Consider the following 19,509-nt stretch of genomic DNA (forward strand, 5'->3'; position numbering starts at 1 on the left):
ACGTCAGATACATGGGAATTTGAAATATGACTCTACTTGAGAATCAGGCCGTGCCAAGCAAGTACATCAGTCCTATAAATACAGATGCAATGGCAACGGAAAACCCTTCCAATTCAACACACAACTGCCCTACCCAAACTCTCTCAACAACTTTGAGATTTTTATTTTCTCTTTTCGCTAACACATCTTCCGTTGGTATCAACAGCATTGTGGAGGCAACCGGTGATATCTTTAGTCGGCATAGATAGCTCTGTCGCTGTAGAATTAGCCGATCTCGCAGCATCTTCCGTTGGTATCAACAGCACTGCGGCAAGGACGGTTGGTTACCTATCCAAGTCTCAGTCGAGAAGGATTTCTGAATCCTTATTGGTCGAGGTCATCTCATTAGCCTTCTCGGCGAAGTGAGGTGTTACAGTTTACTGGGCTCGGCACATTGCACGTCGAGTTATTTTATGATTGGATACTCTCAAGTGGGATTTAGAGTTCGGCATTCCGACGGCCGAACCACGTTCACCATTAAGACTTATATCCGCTTTAAGTATTTGTGCCCTTAGACTTTGGTGTCGATTCGGTGTGAGTTTACTCTGACGAATACCATCACTATGACTGAATCCGACAACGACGATTCGTGAACTTCGTAAGGATAGTAGCCTTGTCTTCAGGCTCGAGAACCCAAGAGGCTGAGACGTGTTCTTTTCTCGACCACAATCGCAAGACGCAGAAATCAGTAGCGCGACCCAACGCAACATCAACAAATTTTACTCATCGGCCAAGCTCGGCCGACGAGTTAGCACACCCCGCACACAACCGAATGATGTAGTTAGCTAATAGATTACTCGGCCTGCGCGCCACGTAGGCTTGGTAGTTTTTAGGGTCAACAGGTTAATATGTTGAAGACCAGAAATCAAACCTATATTATCCGGAATCTGGCCAAAATACTCATTATAACTGAGCTTGAGATAACCAAGTTTACGTAGATTGGTAAACCTCACTTTTGGTATATAGCCACTTAACTTAGTATGGGACAAGCCCAGGGACGTCAAGTTCCGGCATTCAGATATAAATTTTGGGAATTCTGAATAATATAGATTATTACCTTGCATAGCAAGGTAGGTCAATGAAGGCATACCTGCAAATTCTGACCAATTTTGATCAGGAGAGAGTAAATAGTTTATGAAAGGCCCTTGTTATATACACACACACACACACACACACACACACACACACACACACACACACACACACACACACACACACACACACACACACACACACACACACACACACACACACACACACACACACACACACTTAAGCATATAGGGATCGTTAACAACACTGCATAAGAACTACGTACTGTAATAAATGCATGCAGTATTACTAACCCTAATTCTTGCGAATGCATCAGGTTATAATCAATGAAATGGAAGGTACTCACTTGAAGATGAAGCCATGATGTCTGAGATGTGATTAAGACCTTCCCTTCTCTTGGAAACGTATTGGAACTCTTGCTCTCAATAGGGCAAGCAATCACCTTTTTGAGAACCTTGTAACTTACCCGAGAAAGGGGGTCGAAACCCTTGTTATAAGGATGTAACTGCTCCACTTATCATGGTTGCAGTTACTTTCAGTTTTCCAACTCCTTATAACAGTCCTCTACATCATTTTGTACAATATTTATAGTTTTCTCACCTTATATTATACATTGATCAACATGTATAAGTTTCATTACTTTATATCTCCTTATAGTCATGTTATTTCATATCTTTATTAGGTGTTTTGAGTCACTTCTCACATATAAGTTCTAACATTCTCCCACATGAGAATGATCAAAACATCTAAATGAAATGACTAACAAGTTACCACTGAGATAAAAGGGTTGAAATAAATCTTTCAAACATGCTCAAAGAAGCATTAGTTGAACTTTAGACAATATAATACAATTTGCAGTACCATTTGTACTAAAATCACAAACTAATCCAATTCAAATGAGATGTGTGAGAATAAACATTTGGATAAGAGAACTCTTCATTACAAGCATTACTCTCACATTGCTTGTCAAATAAGGAATGGCACTGCAGCTGCCATTCTTGCTTTATTGCTGCAAAATTACAAACATCATCATATGTCTGATTAGTATTAAGCTTTCACAAATGTATTACATCGTCATGTAATATAATTTGTATTCATTATAAGCACAAATTCTGATCAAAACACATACTTAAAGTTGTGAAAATTACCTTACTCCCACATTCAAACATTATTGATAGTTGTTTGCAGTCCCATATTTGGCAGATGCCTTTGAAATGTTGTCACATGCAATGCCTTGGTTAATGGATCTGCAACCATATTAAATGTACTAATATGCTCCAAATCAACATTTCCATTTCTTATTCCATCTTGGAGCTTTAAGTATTTGATGTCCATAAGCCTCGAAGCCTTATACTTTCTGTTGTTCTTAGCAAAGAACACAACTGGAGTGTTGTCACAATAAATCTTGATTGGTTCTTCAATGCTTTTAACTATCTTCATATCACATATCAAATTTTCCAGCCACACACCATGCCCCGTTGCTTCAAAACACCCTATATATTCTGACTTTATTGTAGAAACAGCCCTTGTGGTTTACTTTCTGCTTCTCCATGACATTGCACACCCAGCCATTATGAAAATATATCCACTTGTGGACATTCTATGATCAATGCAGCCTCCCAAATCAGCATCACTATAACAAACAACTTCCAAGTTTTGGTCTCAATGATAGCATAATACATAGTTTTGTGTCTTCTTCAAATACCTCAATACCTTTTTGCCTGCATTCCAATGTGCAATACCAGGATTTGATTGAAACCTTCCTAGTACACTTAATGCAAAAGCTAAATTAGGTATTGTGCATACTTGTGCATACATAACACTGCCAACTAAAGATGCATATGGTTTGTTCTTCATAGCTTGAATGTCATGTTCAGTGTTAGGGCATTGTGAGAGAGAGAACTTATCCCTTTTACCAATGGGAACATCACCCTTACTGCAAGCTTCCATATTGAATCTCTTCAATACTCTATCAATGTAACTCTTCTAAGATAACCCCAAGTTTCTATGCTGCCTATTCCTCACAATCTTGATACCCAAAACATAAAAAGCCTCTCCCAAATCTTTCATGTCAAAATTGTTACATAGCATTTGCTTGGTTTCATTAAGCAACTGCATATGTGAAAACTTACTAATAGTATGTCATCCACATATAAAACCATGAAAATGAATTGAGACTTGTGTTGTTTCATGTAGATACAATTATTAATTTTGTTTTCCACGAAACCAAAAGACTGCACAACTTGATCAAAACATTTATACCACTGCCTAGAAGCCTGTTTTAAACCATAGATAGACTTATTTAGCTTGCATACCAAATATTCTTTCCCCCTTTCAACAAATCCTGGGGGTTGTACCATGTAAATGTCATCATTGAGACTACCATTAAGAAAGGCAGTTTTGACATCATTTGGTGAAGTTCCAAGTCAAAATGAGCTATGAGTGCTATGATGACTCTGAATTAGTCTTTTGTAGAAACTGGAGAGAATGTCTCTGTGTAATCCAACCCTTCATTCTGTGTAAAACCTTTAGCTACAAGCCGGGCTTTAAGCCTTTCAATCTTCCTATGAGCATCTCTCTTTATTTTAAATACCTATTTGCATCCAATAGCCTTCTTAGTGTTTGAACCATCAACTAAAGTCTAAACATTATTATTTGCCATGGAAGCAAGTTTTTCAGTCATTACAGCATGCCACAAATCACTTTTAGTACTCCCCACTGCCTATTTGTAAGTTATGGGATCATCTTCATCACCAAGGTCATACTTAACTTCTTGCAGATAACATAAGTAATCACTTGGAATAGCAAGCTTCTTGTTTCTCACTAATTTCCTCAACAAACTTACAAGACATTGTGTAGATAATTCTGGTACTTATGTAGTTGCTGTAGATGAGTGCATATGATCATTTTATATTGATGTTAAGGTATTGTAGCTGCTCCAATAGGTTCTGGTATATCTAGTGAAGCCACAAATGGAAATGATGTTGCAGCACCAGGTAAATATAATGGAATGGTAACAGTGTTGGTCATTGCAGGATCTTGAGATGGAAATGGAGGTTCTACATGCTCTTCAAATACATAGAATTACCTGGGATGTGCTTGTGATAAACCAAAGTCTTCAATAAACTTTGCATTGTGACTTTCTGCTATTCTTGTATGTGCATTAGGATAATAAAATTTAAACCCCTTAGGATTTTCCGCATAACCAACAAAGTAGCAGCTAGTAGTTTTCATATCCAATTTTCTTTCATTTGGATTAAATAGCCTGGTTTCACATCTACAACCCGAAGTATGGAAATGATTGAAGATAGGTCTTTAACATGTCCATCTCTCAAAATGAGTGGTTTGAACTGCTTTGGTGGGAACTCGATTGAGTATGTAATTAGCTGTTTTAATTGCTTCTCCCCATAAGAACTCAGGTAGTTGTGACTGTGGTAACATACTCCTCACCATGTCTTTGAGAGTCCTATTTCTTCTTTCTGCAACACCATTCTATGATGGAGTACCAGGAGTAATGTATTAAGTAACAATGCCCTCTTGTTCAAGATACAATGCAAATGGACCTTTGTGCTGACCACTTTCAATGTATTAGCCAAAATACTCACATCCCTTATCTGATCTCACTACCTTAATTTGCTTATTCAACTGTTTTTCAACTTCAAGTTTGAAAATTTTAAAACAATTTAACACGTGAGACTTTTCTAAGATTAAAAATAGATAAGTGTACCGAGAAAAATCATCAATAAAGAGAACAAAATAGGAATTCCCACATAGTATTCTTGTTGGAAATGGTCCACATACATCAGTGTGAATGATTTATAGCAAATCATCACTTCTTTTGGCACTTGTTTTCTTAACCGAATTTGTTGTTTTTCCTTTAAAACAGCCAATGCAATTCTCAATATCATTAAGTTTCAACTGTGGCAAGACACCATCTTTCATTAATCTTAACATTTGATCTTTTGAAATGTGTCTGAGCCTTCTGTGCCAAAGCATTGAAGAACTATCATCAACATACATCCTTTTTGAAGCAGCATGTTCTAAATTGAAACATTCTTGAAAGTAGGTGCACTGAATTTGCCATAAGTCACCACTGAGAAAAGCATAACCAAGCAAGTTGTCAAACTGATTGTGAATGAAAAAAGGAATTTGGTCTTTATCACCAATATAAGAAAAACCGTCTTTTACAAACTGAGTCACTGAAACTAGATTCCTTCTCATCGAAGGTACATAGAGTACATTTTTCAAAACTAAAACATAACCAGAAGACAACTTTAACATAAAACTACCAACATATTGTGTTGATGCACAAAATCAGCGAAGACTTTGGTACAACAGAAAGTGTCAGGTTTTGTGACCTTCGCTTGGTTGCTTCGGTCACTAGTGAGGATAAGTACGTAAATGAATAGAGACAGAGAAGCAAACACAGGATGTACGTGGTTCACCCAGATTGGCTACGTCCACGGAGTAGAGGAGTTCTTATTAGTAGTGAAGGGCTTACACAAGTACAAAGGATCAAGCTCTCAATTTAGTGAGTTCTTGTGAATGATTTAACACAAAATGGCATTAGGCAATATTGTGGGGGGATGACCCCTATTTATAGAAAAACTTGTAGCTTTGTCACATTGACATGTGTCATGTTATGATTGGTTCTTGATGTTGACACGTGCTGCGCTCTGATTGGCTTCTAATCTTGACACGTGTCGAGTAGTGATTGGCCTCCTGGTCGGAGGGGAACTCTTCTGGGTCCTTGACAGTATAGCGTTGGCCGGTGCTCGGTAGTTTCGGGATTGGTCAAGTATGGTACAAACAGTGCTCCCCTAAGTTCCCGAGTGAGGGAAACTCCTCGGTTGGGGACTTGCAAGATCCAATCCCTTGAGTAATCACGAAACTTCTAAGTACCGAAGTGTGGTCTGATCTTCATCTGCCCTTCTCTGGAAGTACCTTTTCTCCATCCGGGAATGGTGTAATTAGCTGATGTTGACGCACAAGGTAATGTATCAATTTCACTTGAAGCTTAGTTGTAGTTTCGGGCTTAGTCAAGTGTGATACAAACCCTATAGTAGGAGTCCCCCAAGTCGCCGAGCTAGGAGATCTGCCGAAAGAGGTGACAGACAAGGTAAGCAGTCAAACTTCCAAGTAAGCAACCCAGGATCAGAGGTTTGACTTCGGCTTCCGGTTGATTGTTCTCCTTCTCCTTGTCTCTCATTCAACTGCCAGGATAAGGAGAAGCAAATGGATAAGAGATGATATGAGATACTTTTGCTTTTGAAGAAGTAACTTTCCACAGGCTTATTCTTGAACTGTGCTGGAGGGTTTTCTGGTGCCCTTCAGAGTATAAGGCCGACTCAAAAATTTGAGGGTCAAAACAAGTCCATCAAATCTAGAGTACGTTCGACCTTGATGATATGGGATACTTTTGCGGTTGACGAAATAATGAATGTGGTATGGAAAGGTGTCGTGCTGTAGTGATCTGTTTCAGCTCACCGTTGAACCTTCTGCTTTAATCTTTTGCATGGCAGAAGTGGTGTGCAACCTTTGCATTTAAATGGTCATTCAGAACATTCCTTCATAGTGACTCATCCATGCTTGGCAGCTTCAGTGTAAAGAGCCAATATCTGATCAACTGTCATGAGGTATTTGCCGGTGGAATTCGTGACCTTGACAGCAGTTGAGGATGAGTACTCGAGAGCAATGCTAAGTAAGCAACCAGGCAAAGGCTCCAGGCAGTCAGTTCCAAATTGGAGGTTTGATTTCAGGTTCCGACTGACTGCTCTCTTTCTCCTTGTCCTGCAGGTGTGGACAAGGACAAAGACAAAGACAGGGAGAAAGCATGATATGGGATACTCTTGCTTTCGACCCTGATGATATGAGATACTCTTGTTCTTGGTGTGGCTTATTTGCTGAGGTATTATCGGGGGGAAATAAAGCTGAGTATTTCGAGAGGTTATGTTGAGGGTGCCTTTTCGAATGTGAGAAAGGGTTGAGCATTTTTGCAGGTTTGCCTGTCCGTTGAGGAGGGAGGTCAATGTATATAGGGATTTCCCAATAACAAGTAGTAATGCTATTCCTTTACCCTTCTTGGTCACAGCAATGTAGTGGGAGCTGCCAGCTTCACGTGTTTTAATTTTGTCAGAGCACTTTGAAAAAGTGGTATGTGGTATCTGGAAAGCTGATATTACGTGTGAAGATTACAGACAAGCTTTATCTAAGGAAATCTGGCTCTCGAAGTTCTGAGAGTTGGGCCTCTTCGGTTTTCGAACAAGCAATCCCGTCGAGGATCTGACTCTCGAGATTCGGAAAGCGGTGCTACTCCGGTTTTTTAGAAAGTAATTATGTTGGGAGTCTTTTCTCGAATGTGAGTAAAGGTTGGACGTTCTTGCCAACCTGTCTTGCCGCAAAACACGGAGGTCGACACACATAGGGACTATCCAGTTGTCAAGCAGTGGTGCTGTTCCTTTACCCTTATGGGTAATAGTAGGGTAGCTGGAACTTCGAAATTCTCGTGCCTAAACTTTGTCAGAGATCTTTGACAAAGTTATATGTGGTACTCGAGGAGTTGATGGTGCATATGGAGAGCGGTGATTGAACAGTAAGATTCACGTGCTTTCTACTTCACCAGAAATCTTCGACAGAGTGCCCGTAATTTCCGCAAAGCTGATTGTGCATGTGACAGGTGCTGACGAGGCTGAAAAAGCAGGTGCTTCTTCAATTTCTGAGATCGGCCCTCGTGGTCTCTGAGCAGCCCAGCTTTTGAGAAAGCAAACGCCTCTTCGATTTCTGAGATCGGCCCTCGTGGTCTCTGAGCAGCCCAGCTTTTGAGAAAGCAAACGCCTCTTCGATTTCTGAAGCTCCGTCGAGTGCAGATTTTTATAGAGGCTGACATTAAGTTCCACAGCACACTTGAATCTCTACCAGTAGAAGCTCATTTCTTGCACTTCTAAGATCTTGATTTGTCTGACCTCTTCCTTCTTCAACACATTTGAAAATGTCTGGACCCTCCGACCGTCGTTTTGACTTGAACCTTGGAGAAGAGACAGCCACGCCTTCTCCAGACAACATATGGCGCCCATCCTTCATATCCCCTACTGGTCCTCTTACCGTTGGGGATTCTGTGATGAAGAATGATATGACCGCTGCAGTGGTGGCCAGGAACCTTCTCACTCCCAAAGATAACAGACTACTTTCCAAACGGTCTGATGAGTTGGCTGTTAAGGACTCTCTGGCTCTTAGTGTTCAGTGTGCAGGTTCTGTGTCTAATATGGCCCAACGCCTATTTGCTAGAACCCGCCAAGTTGAATCATTGGCTGCTGAAGTGATGAGTCTCAAACAGGAGATTAGAGGGCTCAAGCATGAGAATAAGCAGTTGCACCGGCTCGCCCATGACTATGCTACAAACATGAAGAGGAAGCTTGACCAGATGAAGGAATCTGATGGTAAGGTTTTACTTGATCATCAGCGGTTTGTGGGTTTGTTCCAAAGGCATTTATTGCCTTCGTCCTCTGGGGCTGTACCTGGTAATGAAGCTTCAAATGATGAACCTTCAATGCCTTCTCCTTCTGGGGTTTTGTCAAGTACTGAGGCTCCGGATAACCACCCTCCGGTGCTTTCTCTTTCTGGGGCTCTACCGACTGCTGAGACTTCCCCTAAGCAACCTTTGTGAAGGCTCCCTTTTGTTTGTTTATTTTGACTCATGTATATGTACATATTTGTGGCTTATCGAAAATATTAATAAATAAGCTTTGCTTCATTTCAACATATTGTGTTAAATACACCAAAGCCTTCTTCATAAAGTTCTTTGAATTTTTGCTTTTGTTGAAACCTGTATTGTTGAAGCTTTGTGAGTGAAGCATGTAGTTTGAGGTAGTGTTCCCTTAATTTCCCGAGTGAGGAAAACTTCTCGGTTGGAGACTTGAAAAATCCAAGTCACTGAGTGGTTGTGAGACTGCCGAGTATCAAGGTGCAGTAGCATATGGTGGGAGTCCCGCAAGTCTTCAGGCGAAGAGAGTTGCCGAATGAGGTGTCTCGCGTGTTACTAATTTGTCAAAGTAACGAATCCTTGTTTCGATGTCACACATTCGTATATGCTTTATCTAAAAATATTTCCAACTTTTGTGTGTTTGATGCTGCATGCTATTGACTAGACAAGATCAAGTGCAATTAGTAGCTTTTCTCTCTTTTTCATCTTTTCTTTGGTGGAATTGCTTTTCGTTTCCACTAATCAGCCTGAGTGGATGCAAGATAACACCTTTCTCTATAGCTCAGATTGCAAAGTCGTCTTCATGAAAGTTTTTCCTTATCTTGTGAACTACAACATATCCAAATTTGAGATCCATCGGAGTAGTACAACTTCAGAAATTCAAGTATGATGAGTAACTGTTCATCAATGTTCTGTTAATCCGTCAGACTTGTTGTGAGCTTCGAAACTCCATTTTCTCTTGTTCAGATCAACATACTTTCTTCATCGAAGTTGTTCCTTAACTTGTGAACTACAACATATCCAAATTTGAGGTCCCTCGGAGCAGTATAACTCCAGAAATCCAGGTATGATGAGTGACTGTTTATCATTTGTCTGTCAACCCGTCAGATTTGTTGTGAGCTTTGAAACTCTATTTTCTCTTGCTCAGATCAGCATGATTTCTTCATTGAAGTTGTTCCTCAGCTTGTGAACTACAACATATCCAAATTTGAGATCCCTCGGAGCAGTATAACTCCAGAAATTCAGGTATGATGAATGACTGGTTATTATTTTTCTGTCAACCCGTCAGATTTGTTGTGAGCTTCGAAACTCCATTTTCTATTGTTCAGATCGGCATGCTTTCTTCATTGAAGTTGTTCCTCATCAACTCTTTCATAACATATCAAAAATTTAGGATGAACTAACGATTAAATATTTCCAGATCTTCGAAACATCACAACAGCTTCGAAATCTGCAAGAAGCCGACTATCATGTTTGGAGCTTCAACACGTTAATTTCCGTCGCTCAAACAGAAACGATTCCTTCTTGAAAGTTGTTCATCTGCTCAAGAACTAGAGGGTGTCCAAAATTCAGCTCCATTGGAGAAAAGCAGCAGCTGCAAAAATTTGATAGAGGAAAGGAGGCGAAGCTTTGTTGGATTTCTAGGCTGGGGAAGATTCCAGTTTTTGTAGCAACTTCAGTACTGGTGAATTGCTTGTATTTTTGTCCATAACTAAATTTTGGACTTTGAATTATTATTTGATCTATTATAATATGTTTGGGAACATATATAAGTGAATAAATAAGAGGGAAGATTTTGGGCCCTTGTGGGTGTAAAACAAAAAATGTTTATGTTTACCCAAGTGTTTTTGTACAAGTTCAAGGGCATCTTGGGTTTTGTGAACAAAATTTGTTTATTTGGAGCAAGGTTTTGTGTTGAAGCTTTGTAGGTGAAGCTTTGGTGTTGAAGCTTTCTAGGTGAAGCTTTGATGGTGAAGCTTTGTAGATGAAGCTTTGTAGATGAAGCTTTCTAGGTGAAGCTTTGATGGTGAAGCTGTGATGGTGAAAGTATGTAGAGGGAGCTTTCTAGGTGAAGCTTTTTTAGGTGAAGCTTTGTAGGTGAAGCTTTGGTGTTGAAGCTTTCTAGGTGAAGCTTTGATGGTGAAGCTTTGTAGATGAAGCTTTGTAGATGAAGCTTTCTAGGTGAAGCTTTGATGGTGAAGTTTTTTTTTTGGGTGAAGCTTTTTTAGGTGAAGCTTTTTGGGTGAAACTTTTTGGATGAAGCTTTGTGGGTGAAGCTTTTTAGGTGAAGCTTTGTGGGTGAAGCTTTTTTAGGTGAAGCTTTTTGGGTGAAGCTTTTTGGAGGTGAAGCTTTTCGGGTGAAGCTTTTTGGATGAAGCTTTTTTTTTTTTTTTTTTTTTTGGCGCTTGACACGGTCTTCATTTGCTTGTTTTGTAGTGACTGTGGAAGACGGACTGTTTTGTAGTGACTGTGGATATATCTGCTTTGAGGTTTCAACACTTGAGTGTTCCATTGCTAGGAATGTAAAAGAGTGAGGGCTGAGTTGGCTAAATTGCCTCTTTATTGAATTCATTGCCAAATGGCCTTCATTACATAGGATGTCGAACGGCTATAGCTCAACACTTGTACATCGTGAGTCTATTTGTAGTAGTACTTCAAGTGATCAGCGTTCTATGGATGGCCAAGGGTCTTGCCATCGGAGCTTCTAAGTGTGTAAGAGCCAGGGCGACTGATGCCAATGACTTCATACGGTCCATCCCAGTTTGGACTAAGTGTGCCTTCACTCGGGACTCTGTCGCAGAGTAATCTTTTCTTTAAGACCCAGTCTCCTATTTTGAAAGAACGAGGCTTGACCCTAGAGTCATAATAGTTGGAGATGCGCTGCTTGTAGGCGACATTCCTCAAGTGAGCTTGGTTTCTGTGTTCCTCGACTAAATCCAAGTTGAGGGTGAGTTGTTTGTCATTTTCACTTTGAATGTAGTTCTGGACTCGGAATGTTGCTTGCTCGAGCTCAACAGGGACAACCGCCTCTGTGCCAAAGGCAAGTGAGAATGGAGTTTCTCCTGTTGAAGTCCGATATGAAGTGCGATATGACCAAAGAACTTGGGGTATAAATTCTGGCCAACAGCCTTTAGCTTTGTCCAAGCTAGTTTTCAAAGTGCGCTTGATTATTTTGTTGATGGCCTCAACTTGTCCATTAGACTGGGGATGAGCTGGAGAGGCAAAGCATAAGTTGATGTTGAACTTAGAGCAGAACAACCTGAACTTCTTGTTGTCAAACTGTCGCCCATTGTCAGTGACTATCGCATTGGGAATGCCGAATCTACAAAGGATGTTCTTCCACACGAAGTCTTCTATCTTTGCCTCAGTAATGGTTGCCAAGGGTTCTACTTCGGCCCACTTTGTGAAGTAGTCCACTGCAACGACTGCGTAACAGACTTTGCCCTTCCCTGCCGGCATTGGGCCGATCAAATCAAGTCCCCACTGGGCGAAGGGCCAAAGGCTGATCATAGGAGTAAGAGGCTCTGGAGGGGAATGAGGAATAGTCGCATATCGTTGACATTTGTCACATGAGCGGGATACTTTGACGGCATCCTGGTGGAGTGTTGGCCAGTAATATCCTTGGCGAAAAGTCTTGTGTGCTAGGGACCGAGATCCAGCATGATCTCCACAGACTCCCTCATGTATTTCCCGAAGGACAATTTCCGCCTCAGCAGGCGTAAGACACCTTAAGTATGGCAGGCTAAAACCTCGCTTATAGAGTTGATCATTGATGATCAGGTAGCGGGTAGACTTGTATCGAATTTGCTTAGCCTGGACTTTATCATTTGGGAGGGTGCCATGAGCAAGGAAATTATAGATCGGGGTGATCCAACTATCCCCCTGTTGTAAGTTGCATACTTCTGCGGCCATGGTGCTTGGTGTTGCCAACAGTTCGACATGAATTTTTCTTCCAATCTTGTCTTCCACAGCTGAGGCGAGGCGAGCCAGGGCGTCTGCATGACTGTTTGCCGCTCGAGGAACTTGGGTGATCTGGTAGTGGAAGTGCTTGAGCAAAAGTTGTGTTTGCGCAAGATATGCTGCCATGGAGCTGTCCTTAGCATCAAAGTTGTTGGTAACCTGGTTGACCACTAATTAGGAGTCACTGAAAATATCAATTTGTTTAACCCCGAGGTGTTTGGCCAAACGTAATCCTGCTAGAAGGGCTTCATACTCGGCCTCATTGTTTGATGCCTTGAATTTGAAACGAAGAGCATACTCCATTGCTACTTTGTCGGGCGTAGTCAAGACTAGTCCCGCTCCACAGCCCTGTTGGTTGGATGAGCCATCAACATACAGACTCCATGCTGAGGTCGTTGATTCTACTTTCTGAGCTTCCGATGGTAATGAAGCTACTGCTTCAGGTGTAGAAGCAATGTCAACAGGATATGTGAAGTCGGCGATGAAATCTGCTACTGGTTGACCTTTTTCGGCTGGTTTTGGTTGGTAGGAGATGTCAAACTCACCCAATGCTATCGCCCATTTGATCATTCGCCCAGACGTGTCAGGACTCAGAAGTATCTGTCGAAGAGGGTGATTGGTAAGCACGATGATGGCGTGTGCTTGGAAATAAGGGCGAAGTTTCCGAGCAGACATGACCAATGCTAGAGCTAATTTCTCAATGTTGGAGTATCATGTCTCCGCATCTTGTAGGGCCTTGCTAGCGTAGTAGACGGGCCGTTCGACACCACTGTCCATTCGAATAAGAACAGAACTGACTGCTGAAGCCGAAACCGATAGATAGATGATGAGAGTGTCACCAACTTCTGGTTTGGAGAGCAGAGGGGCTTTACTCATGTACTCTTTGAGGTTCCTGAATGCCTTGGCACATTCCTCCGTCCATGTAATGTACTTCTTATTTCCCTTGAGTGCTTTGAAGAAATGAGCACATCTGTCTGTGGCCTTAGAGATGAATCTGGTTAAGGCTGCCACCTTGCCAGTAAGGCTTTGGATGTCTTTTGAAGTTATTGGCTCTTTCATGTCGAGGATTGCTTTGATCTTTTCAGGGTTAGCTTCAATGCCTCGTTGGCTAATCATGAAGCCTAAGAATTTGCCAGAGCCCACGCCGAAGGCACATTTGTTGGGGTTCAACCTCATTCGATACCTCTTTAGAATGGTGAAAGTTTCAGATAGGTCGGTGATGTGTTGGTCAGCATGTTTGCTTTTGACTAGCATATCATCAACGTAAACTTCCATGTTCTTCCCAATTTGTTCGGCGAACATTGAATTGACCAGTCTCTGATAAGTTGCTCCTGCATTCTTTAGGCCGAAAGGCATGACTTTATAGTAATATAGTCCCCTGTCAGTAGTGAAGGCCGTGTGTTCTTGGTCTGAGGGGTTCATGAGGATTTGGTTGTATCCTGAATAAGCGTCCATAAAGCTCAAGAGCTCACACCCTGCCGTAGAGTCTATAAGCCTGTCAATAAGAGGAAGAGGGAAACTATCTTTCGGACACCCTTTGTTTAGGTCGGTGTAGTCAACACACATCCTCCACAAGACCTTTTGAAGCGAAAGACTTTCTTTGGTCGGATTTTTCCTAACAAAGACCACATTTGCTACCCATGTCGGGTAATTGACTTCGCGGACAAAGCCTATGCCTTTGAGTTTTTCAACTTCTGCTTTCATTGCCTCGTATCGTTCAGCGTCATAAGATCTTCGCTTCTGTCTCACCGGCTTGATCTTGGGGTCAATACTCAAACGATGACAGATGACATTGGGAGAGATGCCTGGCATGTCCTCGTATGACCAGGCGAAGACTTCAGTGTTCTCTTTCAAAAAAGATATCAATGCTAACCGAAGGGGTGGTGACAATGTGGTGCCAATATTCACCATGCGGTCTGGATGATCTCTTGAGATAGGTACCTTCTCCAACTCTTCAGCAGGTTGGGCTTGCTGGGTGAAAGAGTCATCTCGAGGATCATCGGGTTGATTGTTGCTATCAGGAAGATCCAAGGTCGCTTCATCTAGGCTGGTCTTTGTGACTTGGTCATGTACAGACAGGGTTTCCTTGGGTCCGGGCAAGTGTTGTTGCTTAACTGAAGTGTTGTAACATGATCGTGCACTAAGCTGATCTCCTCTAATGTAGTCGTTGCCATGGGGGGTTGGAAATTTCATCAACAGCATATGCGTGGATACCATAGCCTTGAGATCATTGATGCCTGTGCGCCCAAAGATGACATTGTATGCCGTTGGGCAGTCAACCACTAGGAAGTTAGTGGTAATGGTAGCCGTGTAAGGGCCTGTACCAATAGTAAAGGGTAAATGTATGCTCCCTAAGGGTTGCACGATATCACCGGAGAAGCTTATCAGAGGAGAAATCGAGCGATCGAGCAAGTGTTCAGCTACACTGAGTGCCCTGAAAGCTTCGGCAAACATGATATTGACCGAAGCCCCTGTGTCTACGAGGATTCGTCGAACATCAAAGTTGGCTATGTGAGCCTCCACGATCAATGGGTCGTTATGAGGGTAGATGATGCCTCTTTCTTCCTCAGGGTAGAAACATATCGGATCCCAGTTAGGTTTTTGATACTTCCCTCCCCTGATGTCTTCCACGTGAAACACTTGGTGACCAGGCCTCAGACTTCGTTCACTGTTTTTCATGGCCCTATTGGAAGATTCAGATATGGGTGTGCCGCCGCTTATGGAATATATGACATTCACCTGGCGTTGGTTATGGTTATCCCTTTGAGGGTGAAGAAGGAATTGATCAATTTTTCCTTCTCGTGCCAAAGCTTCAATACGATCACCGAGGATGATACATTTCTCGCTATCATGGCCGTTATGCTCATGGTAGCAACAAAACATGCCCGCGTTATTCGGGGGCGTGTAATCTGGGTGCCTCGGCTTTGGATTTGGTATCAGGTGAGCTATGCTGGGGTAAATGGCCGCGCATGTGGCATTCAAGGGCGTGTATGTCTCATACCTTGGGGTAGGGGGTATCTTGACGCGGGTTTGACCCACTGCATTGACTGCCTGGGGGCGAGCGTTATTGTGGCGATACCCTTGGTTATCGGGATAGTGTCCCTTACTCTTTTTACTGAAAGGAGAGTGGTGAGGATGGAAATCCTTCCTCTTGCCTTGAAATTGATATGTCTGTTGATTCGGTGAAGCATTATGCAAGGCATGGGGAGGTGCCACTGCTGTTTGGAAAGTCGAGGTCTTCTCATTTAGGTGAGTCTGGCTTCCACCTCCCACTTGTTGATAAAGGATGGTTGTAGGGGGTTTCTCCTGATATGTCTTTGCCTCGGCGGAGGCATGGTTATAAGCCTGCGCCATCACCTCAGAGTAAGTCTTCCAAGTATTGGCATTGATCATGTATTTAAAGAAACAATCACGTAGGCCTGCCGTGAAGGCTTTGAGGGCAGTCTTGTCGTCTGCCTCGGCACACCGGGAGTATTCATGGCTGAAGCGGCTAGCATACATACGTAATGACTTGTCTGGCTTCTGGCGGATAGTGTACAAGTCATCTGCAGAGTGCAAGCGATCGGTTTGGAAAATGTGTTGGGAAACAAATAGTTTCCTCAATTCCTCAAATGAGTCTACCGTCTCAGGTGTAAGACGACAATACCAATTTAGAGCTCCACCAGAGAGGGTGGAGGGGAAGAGAAGACATCGCTCTTCGTCGGTGTGCATCCGGTATGCCATGGTGGACTCAAAGAGGTTAAGGTGCTCAATCGGGTCCTCTTTTCCAGTATAAAGTTGCAAGCCAAGCTTTTGCTTTGTCTTTGCTTGAAGGGGGGTGTTGAGGATCCTCCTTGTAAGAGGGCCAGGCCTGGGTTGGTTCCAGTCAGGTATTTCAGCCTGACGTTCAGCCTTCAACTTGTTTACTTCCTCAAGAAGTTGTAGGACAAGGGGGTCCTGAGCGGAGTTATGTGTCACTGGAGCTTTCTTTCGTAAATCTCCATCTCCTCTTGGAATTAGGAAGGTTTGATCAAGGGCATGTGATTTTTCCCTGGACTCGCTGTACTGGTTTCCAGGGTATGTCTGTCGGAACACCTCTGAGTCCCTTGTACCCTCATGTCTCTCTAGGACTTGTTGCCCCTTCCCCAAATTGGTGGCCGGCTTGGGCCGTGGCAGGGGACCGAGTCTCTCAGAAATCCTTGGGTCATTAATCTTTGAGCTTATATGGATGGAATTCTCTCGACGTTGCTTCAGGAAATCCCGACAATCGCGAAAGACGGCTTTCGATCCTTCTGCCCCTTCAGCAAAGAGGTGTCTCCCTCCACTTCTCATGGTTCGGGTCGAAGCAACTGGGTTAAGAGAAGCCTCATGTTGATTATCAAGTCGAGGGGTAATCTGTTCCCTATCAGGGATATCTATGTCGAATGCATGTGACCCTCCATGTTGGAGGGCACCCAGTTGATGGTTGACTTCCACGGGGGCAACAAGCTCGCGTGTCTGAGCTTGCCTAGCTTCGTGGAGTGTCTCGAAGAGCTTCTCATATTGCTCCTGGAGGACCTCATTCCTCATTGCTATCTTGTTGTTCTGAGCTTCCAACTCATCGACTTTAGCTTGAAGAAGAACTCGTTTTCCTTCCTTCTTTCGTTGTTTCGCACTATGTGCAAGGGGGGTGTCATTCTGTGTGCTGTGGCTTCCTTCGCTTCCCATGTTGGAGAGGGATGCCTGGTCAAAAGAAAGTGTACGAATGATAGAAACCAGCTTGACACAGCTGAAGAGAGTAGGAATAAGTGTCATTTCCCACAGACGGCGCCAAATGTTGATGCACAAAATCAGCGAAGACTTTGGTACAACAGAAAGTGTCAGGTTTTGTGACCTTCGCTTGGTTGCTTCGGTCACTAGTGAGGATAAGTACGTAAATGAATAGAGACAGAGAAGCAAACACAGGATGTACGTGGTTCACCCAGATTGGCTACGTCCACGGAGTAGAGGAGTTCTTATTAGTAGTGAAGGGCTTACACAAGTACAAAGGATCAAGCTCTCAATTTAGTGAGTTCTTGTGAATGATTTAACACAAAATGGCATTAGGCAATATTGTGGGGGGATGACCCCTATTTATAGAAAAACTTGTAGCTTTGTCACATTGACATGTGTCATGTTATGATTGGTTCTTGATGTTGACACGTGCTGCGCTCTGATTGGCTTCTAATCTTGACACGTGTCGAGTAGTGATTGGCCTCCTGGTCGGAGGGGAACTCTTCTGGGTCCTTGACAGTATAGCGTTGGCCGGTGCTCGGTAGTTTCGGGATTGGTCAAGTATGGTACAAACATATTGAACAACCACTTTACTGCCATTTCCAACATAAACATTGTAAATGTAACAACCCGTCCCGGGATTTAAGGAACAAAAAGGGTATTTTTGTATTTTCACTAAGTTTGGGGATATATTTTTCCTTTTAAAAATGATTTTTGGTGTTAAATGGTGTGCCCAAGGGGCCCACCCCTGTTTTGGTTGTCCCCAGCCCCTCTTCTAGTCTGCCACGTGGCAGTTACCTAGCCCTATTCTCCTCTCTCCCTCTCACCTCTCCCGTAATTCTCACATCTCTTTTTCTCTTTCTATCTCAACTATCTCCCTTATCTCTCCCTCTCGACTCTCTGCAACTCTCTCCTTCCCTCTTCCCCGAACTCACACACACACCCTAGAGCACCCACACCATCGTTCCGTCGACGGCATCATCATCACCATCACCCTTGTGTTCTCAAAAACGAAGAAAGAACACCCCAAACTCTTCTCTTCCTTTTGGGCGGTATTGTTCATCATCTTCTCCGTCGAGTTTCGTATTTTTCCGACGTTGGTAAGCTTATAGAAACCCTTGGGTTGTGTTTTAGGGTTAGATTGAAGCTTGTTTTAAGTGGTGTATACATTTGAATTGCAGAAAATAGCTCAGGAAAGTTTTTCTAAATTTTCCGGCGAGTCCAACGGCTTTCGAGCCAATTTTCGGCCAAACCACGGTGAGTTGGCCGGCATGAAAAGTATCAATCTCTTCATCTCGCGGATAGGGATGGGCAATGGTTATGCGGGCGGGTAATCGCGGTTAATTTACCCATAACCGTTTATGCTCATACCCGCATAACCGTTTACCCGTTGGGTAATTGCCTAAATGGTTATACCCATACCCATAACCGTTTATAAACGGTTAACCATACACATAACCGCATACCCATTTAACCGTAACCGTTTAATACCCGTTTACCCATTTATCCTTTTTAACCCGTTTATCTTTTTTTTTTACCATTACCCTTTTTTCACCCGTCTACATGTTTTTAAACAACTTGAAAATTAAAAAAAAATTGTTATAATTTTTTTTTTGACAATTAAACACCGTTATAGGTACATTCATCATCCATTTCCGTATTTTAAATTTTTAAGTTTTATATCATTCCAATAATTGAAATAATTGCCGGTAAAAACACAACGGCGGGCACTGTTACGTGGATTATTTATATGCCAACGTAACGGGAGCAATCCATTTTCCAATCTCTCCCCTAGAAAAATAAAGATTTATAGGAAATAGAACAAATAAAAAACACGGACAACAGGAAATATATAACTTGTATGGTAACTATGTGTGTAGATAATAACCTGAAGATGTTGAACAATATTGAAGGAAGGGTAAAGAAAATGTAGGGGATCAATAGCCCTGTAAGAATGTTCGATTTCCAGTTTGTTCGATCCAAGATCAACATATAGCTACAGTAAACACATAAACAAATCTAATGCATGCATACTGCAAGGGAAATAATTTTAGAGCGCTCCCGTTTATTTTTCTCACTTAAATTTCTTTTGATTTATTCAATTTAAGGATAAAAATATTGCACGGATTATCGTTTATTACTTTTTAATTAATTAAAACACCGCTATATAAATCACATTATAGTCAATAGCATTGATCTAAGTTTTGTCCAATAGAGAACATATTTTGTGTTAATTTTACATATAT

The 19,509-nt window shown here is 42.2% G+C and overlaps 2 protein-coding genes across 3 annotated transcripts in view; one reads left to right on the forward strand and one right to left on the reverse strand.

The window, feature by feature from the left end:
* The window catches only part of LOC126585850 (uncharacterized), an 88,904-nt gene that overhangs the window by 8,991 nt on the left and 60,404 nt on the right, over positions 1 to 19,509 (forward strand). The window lies entirely within an intron of this gene.
* The window catches only part of LOC126584439 (probable LRR receptor-like serine/threonine-protein kinase At4g36180), a 31,781-nt gene that overhangs the window by 2,247 nt on the left and 10,025 nt on the right, over positions 1 to 19,509 (reverse strand). Inside the window, exon 2 of the mRNA XM_050248820.1 lies at positions 880 to 950. Within this exon, the coding sequence (XP_050104777.1) occupies positions 880 to 950 (71 nt within the window). The remainder of the gene's footprint in view (positions 1 to 879; positions 951 to 19,509) is intronic.

This window comes from Malus sylvestris, chromosome 10 (assembly GCF_916048215.2).
Source record: "Malus sylvestris chromosome 10, drMalSylv7.2, whole genome shotgun sequence".
Lineage (NCBI taxonomy): Eukaryota > Viridiplantae > Streptophyta > Magnoliopsida > Rosales > Rosaceae > Malus > Malus sylvestris.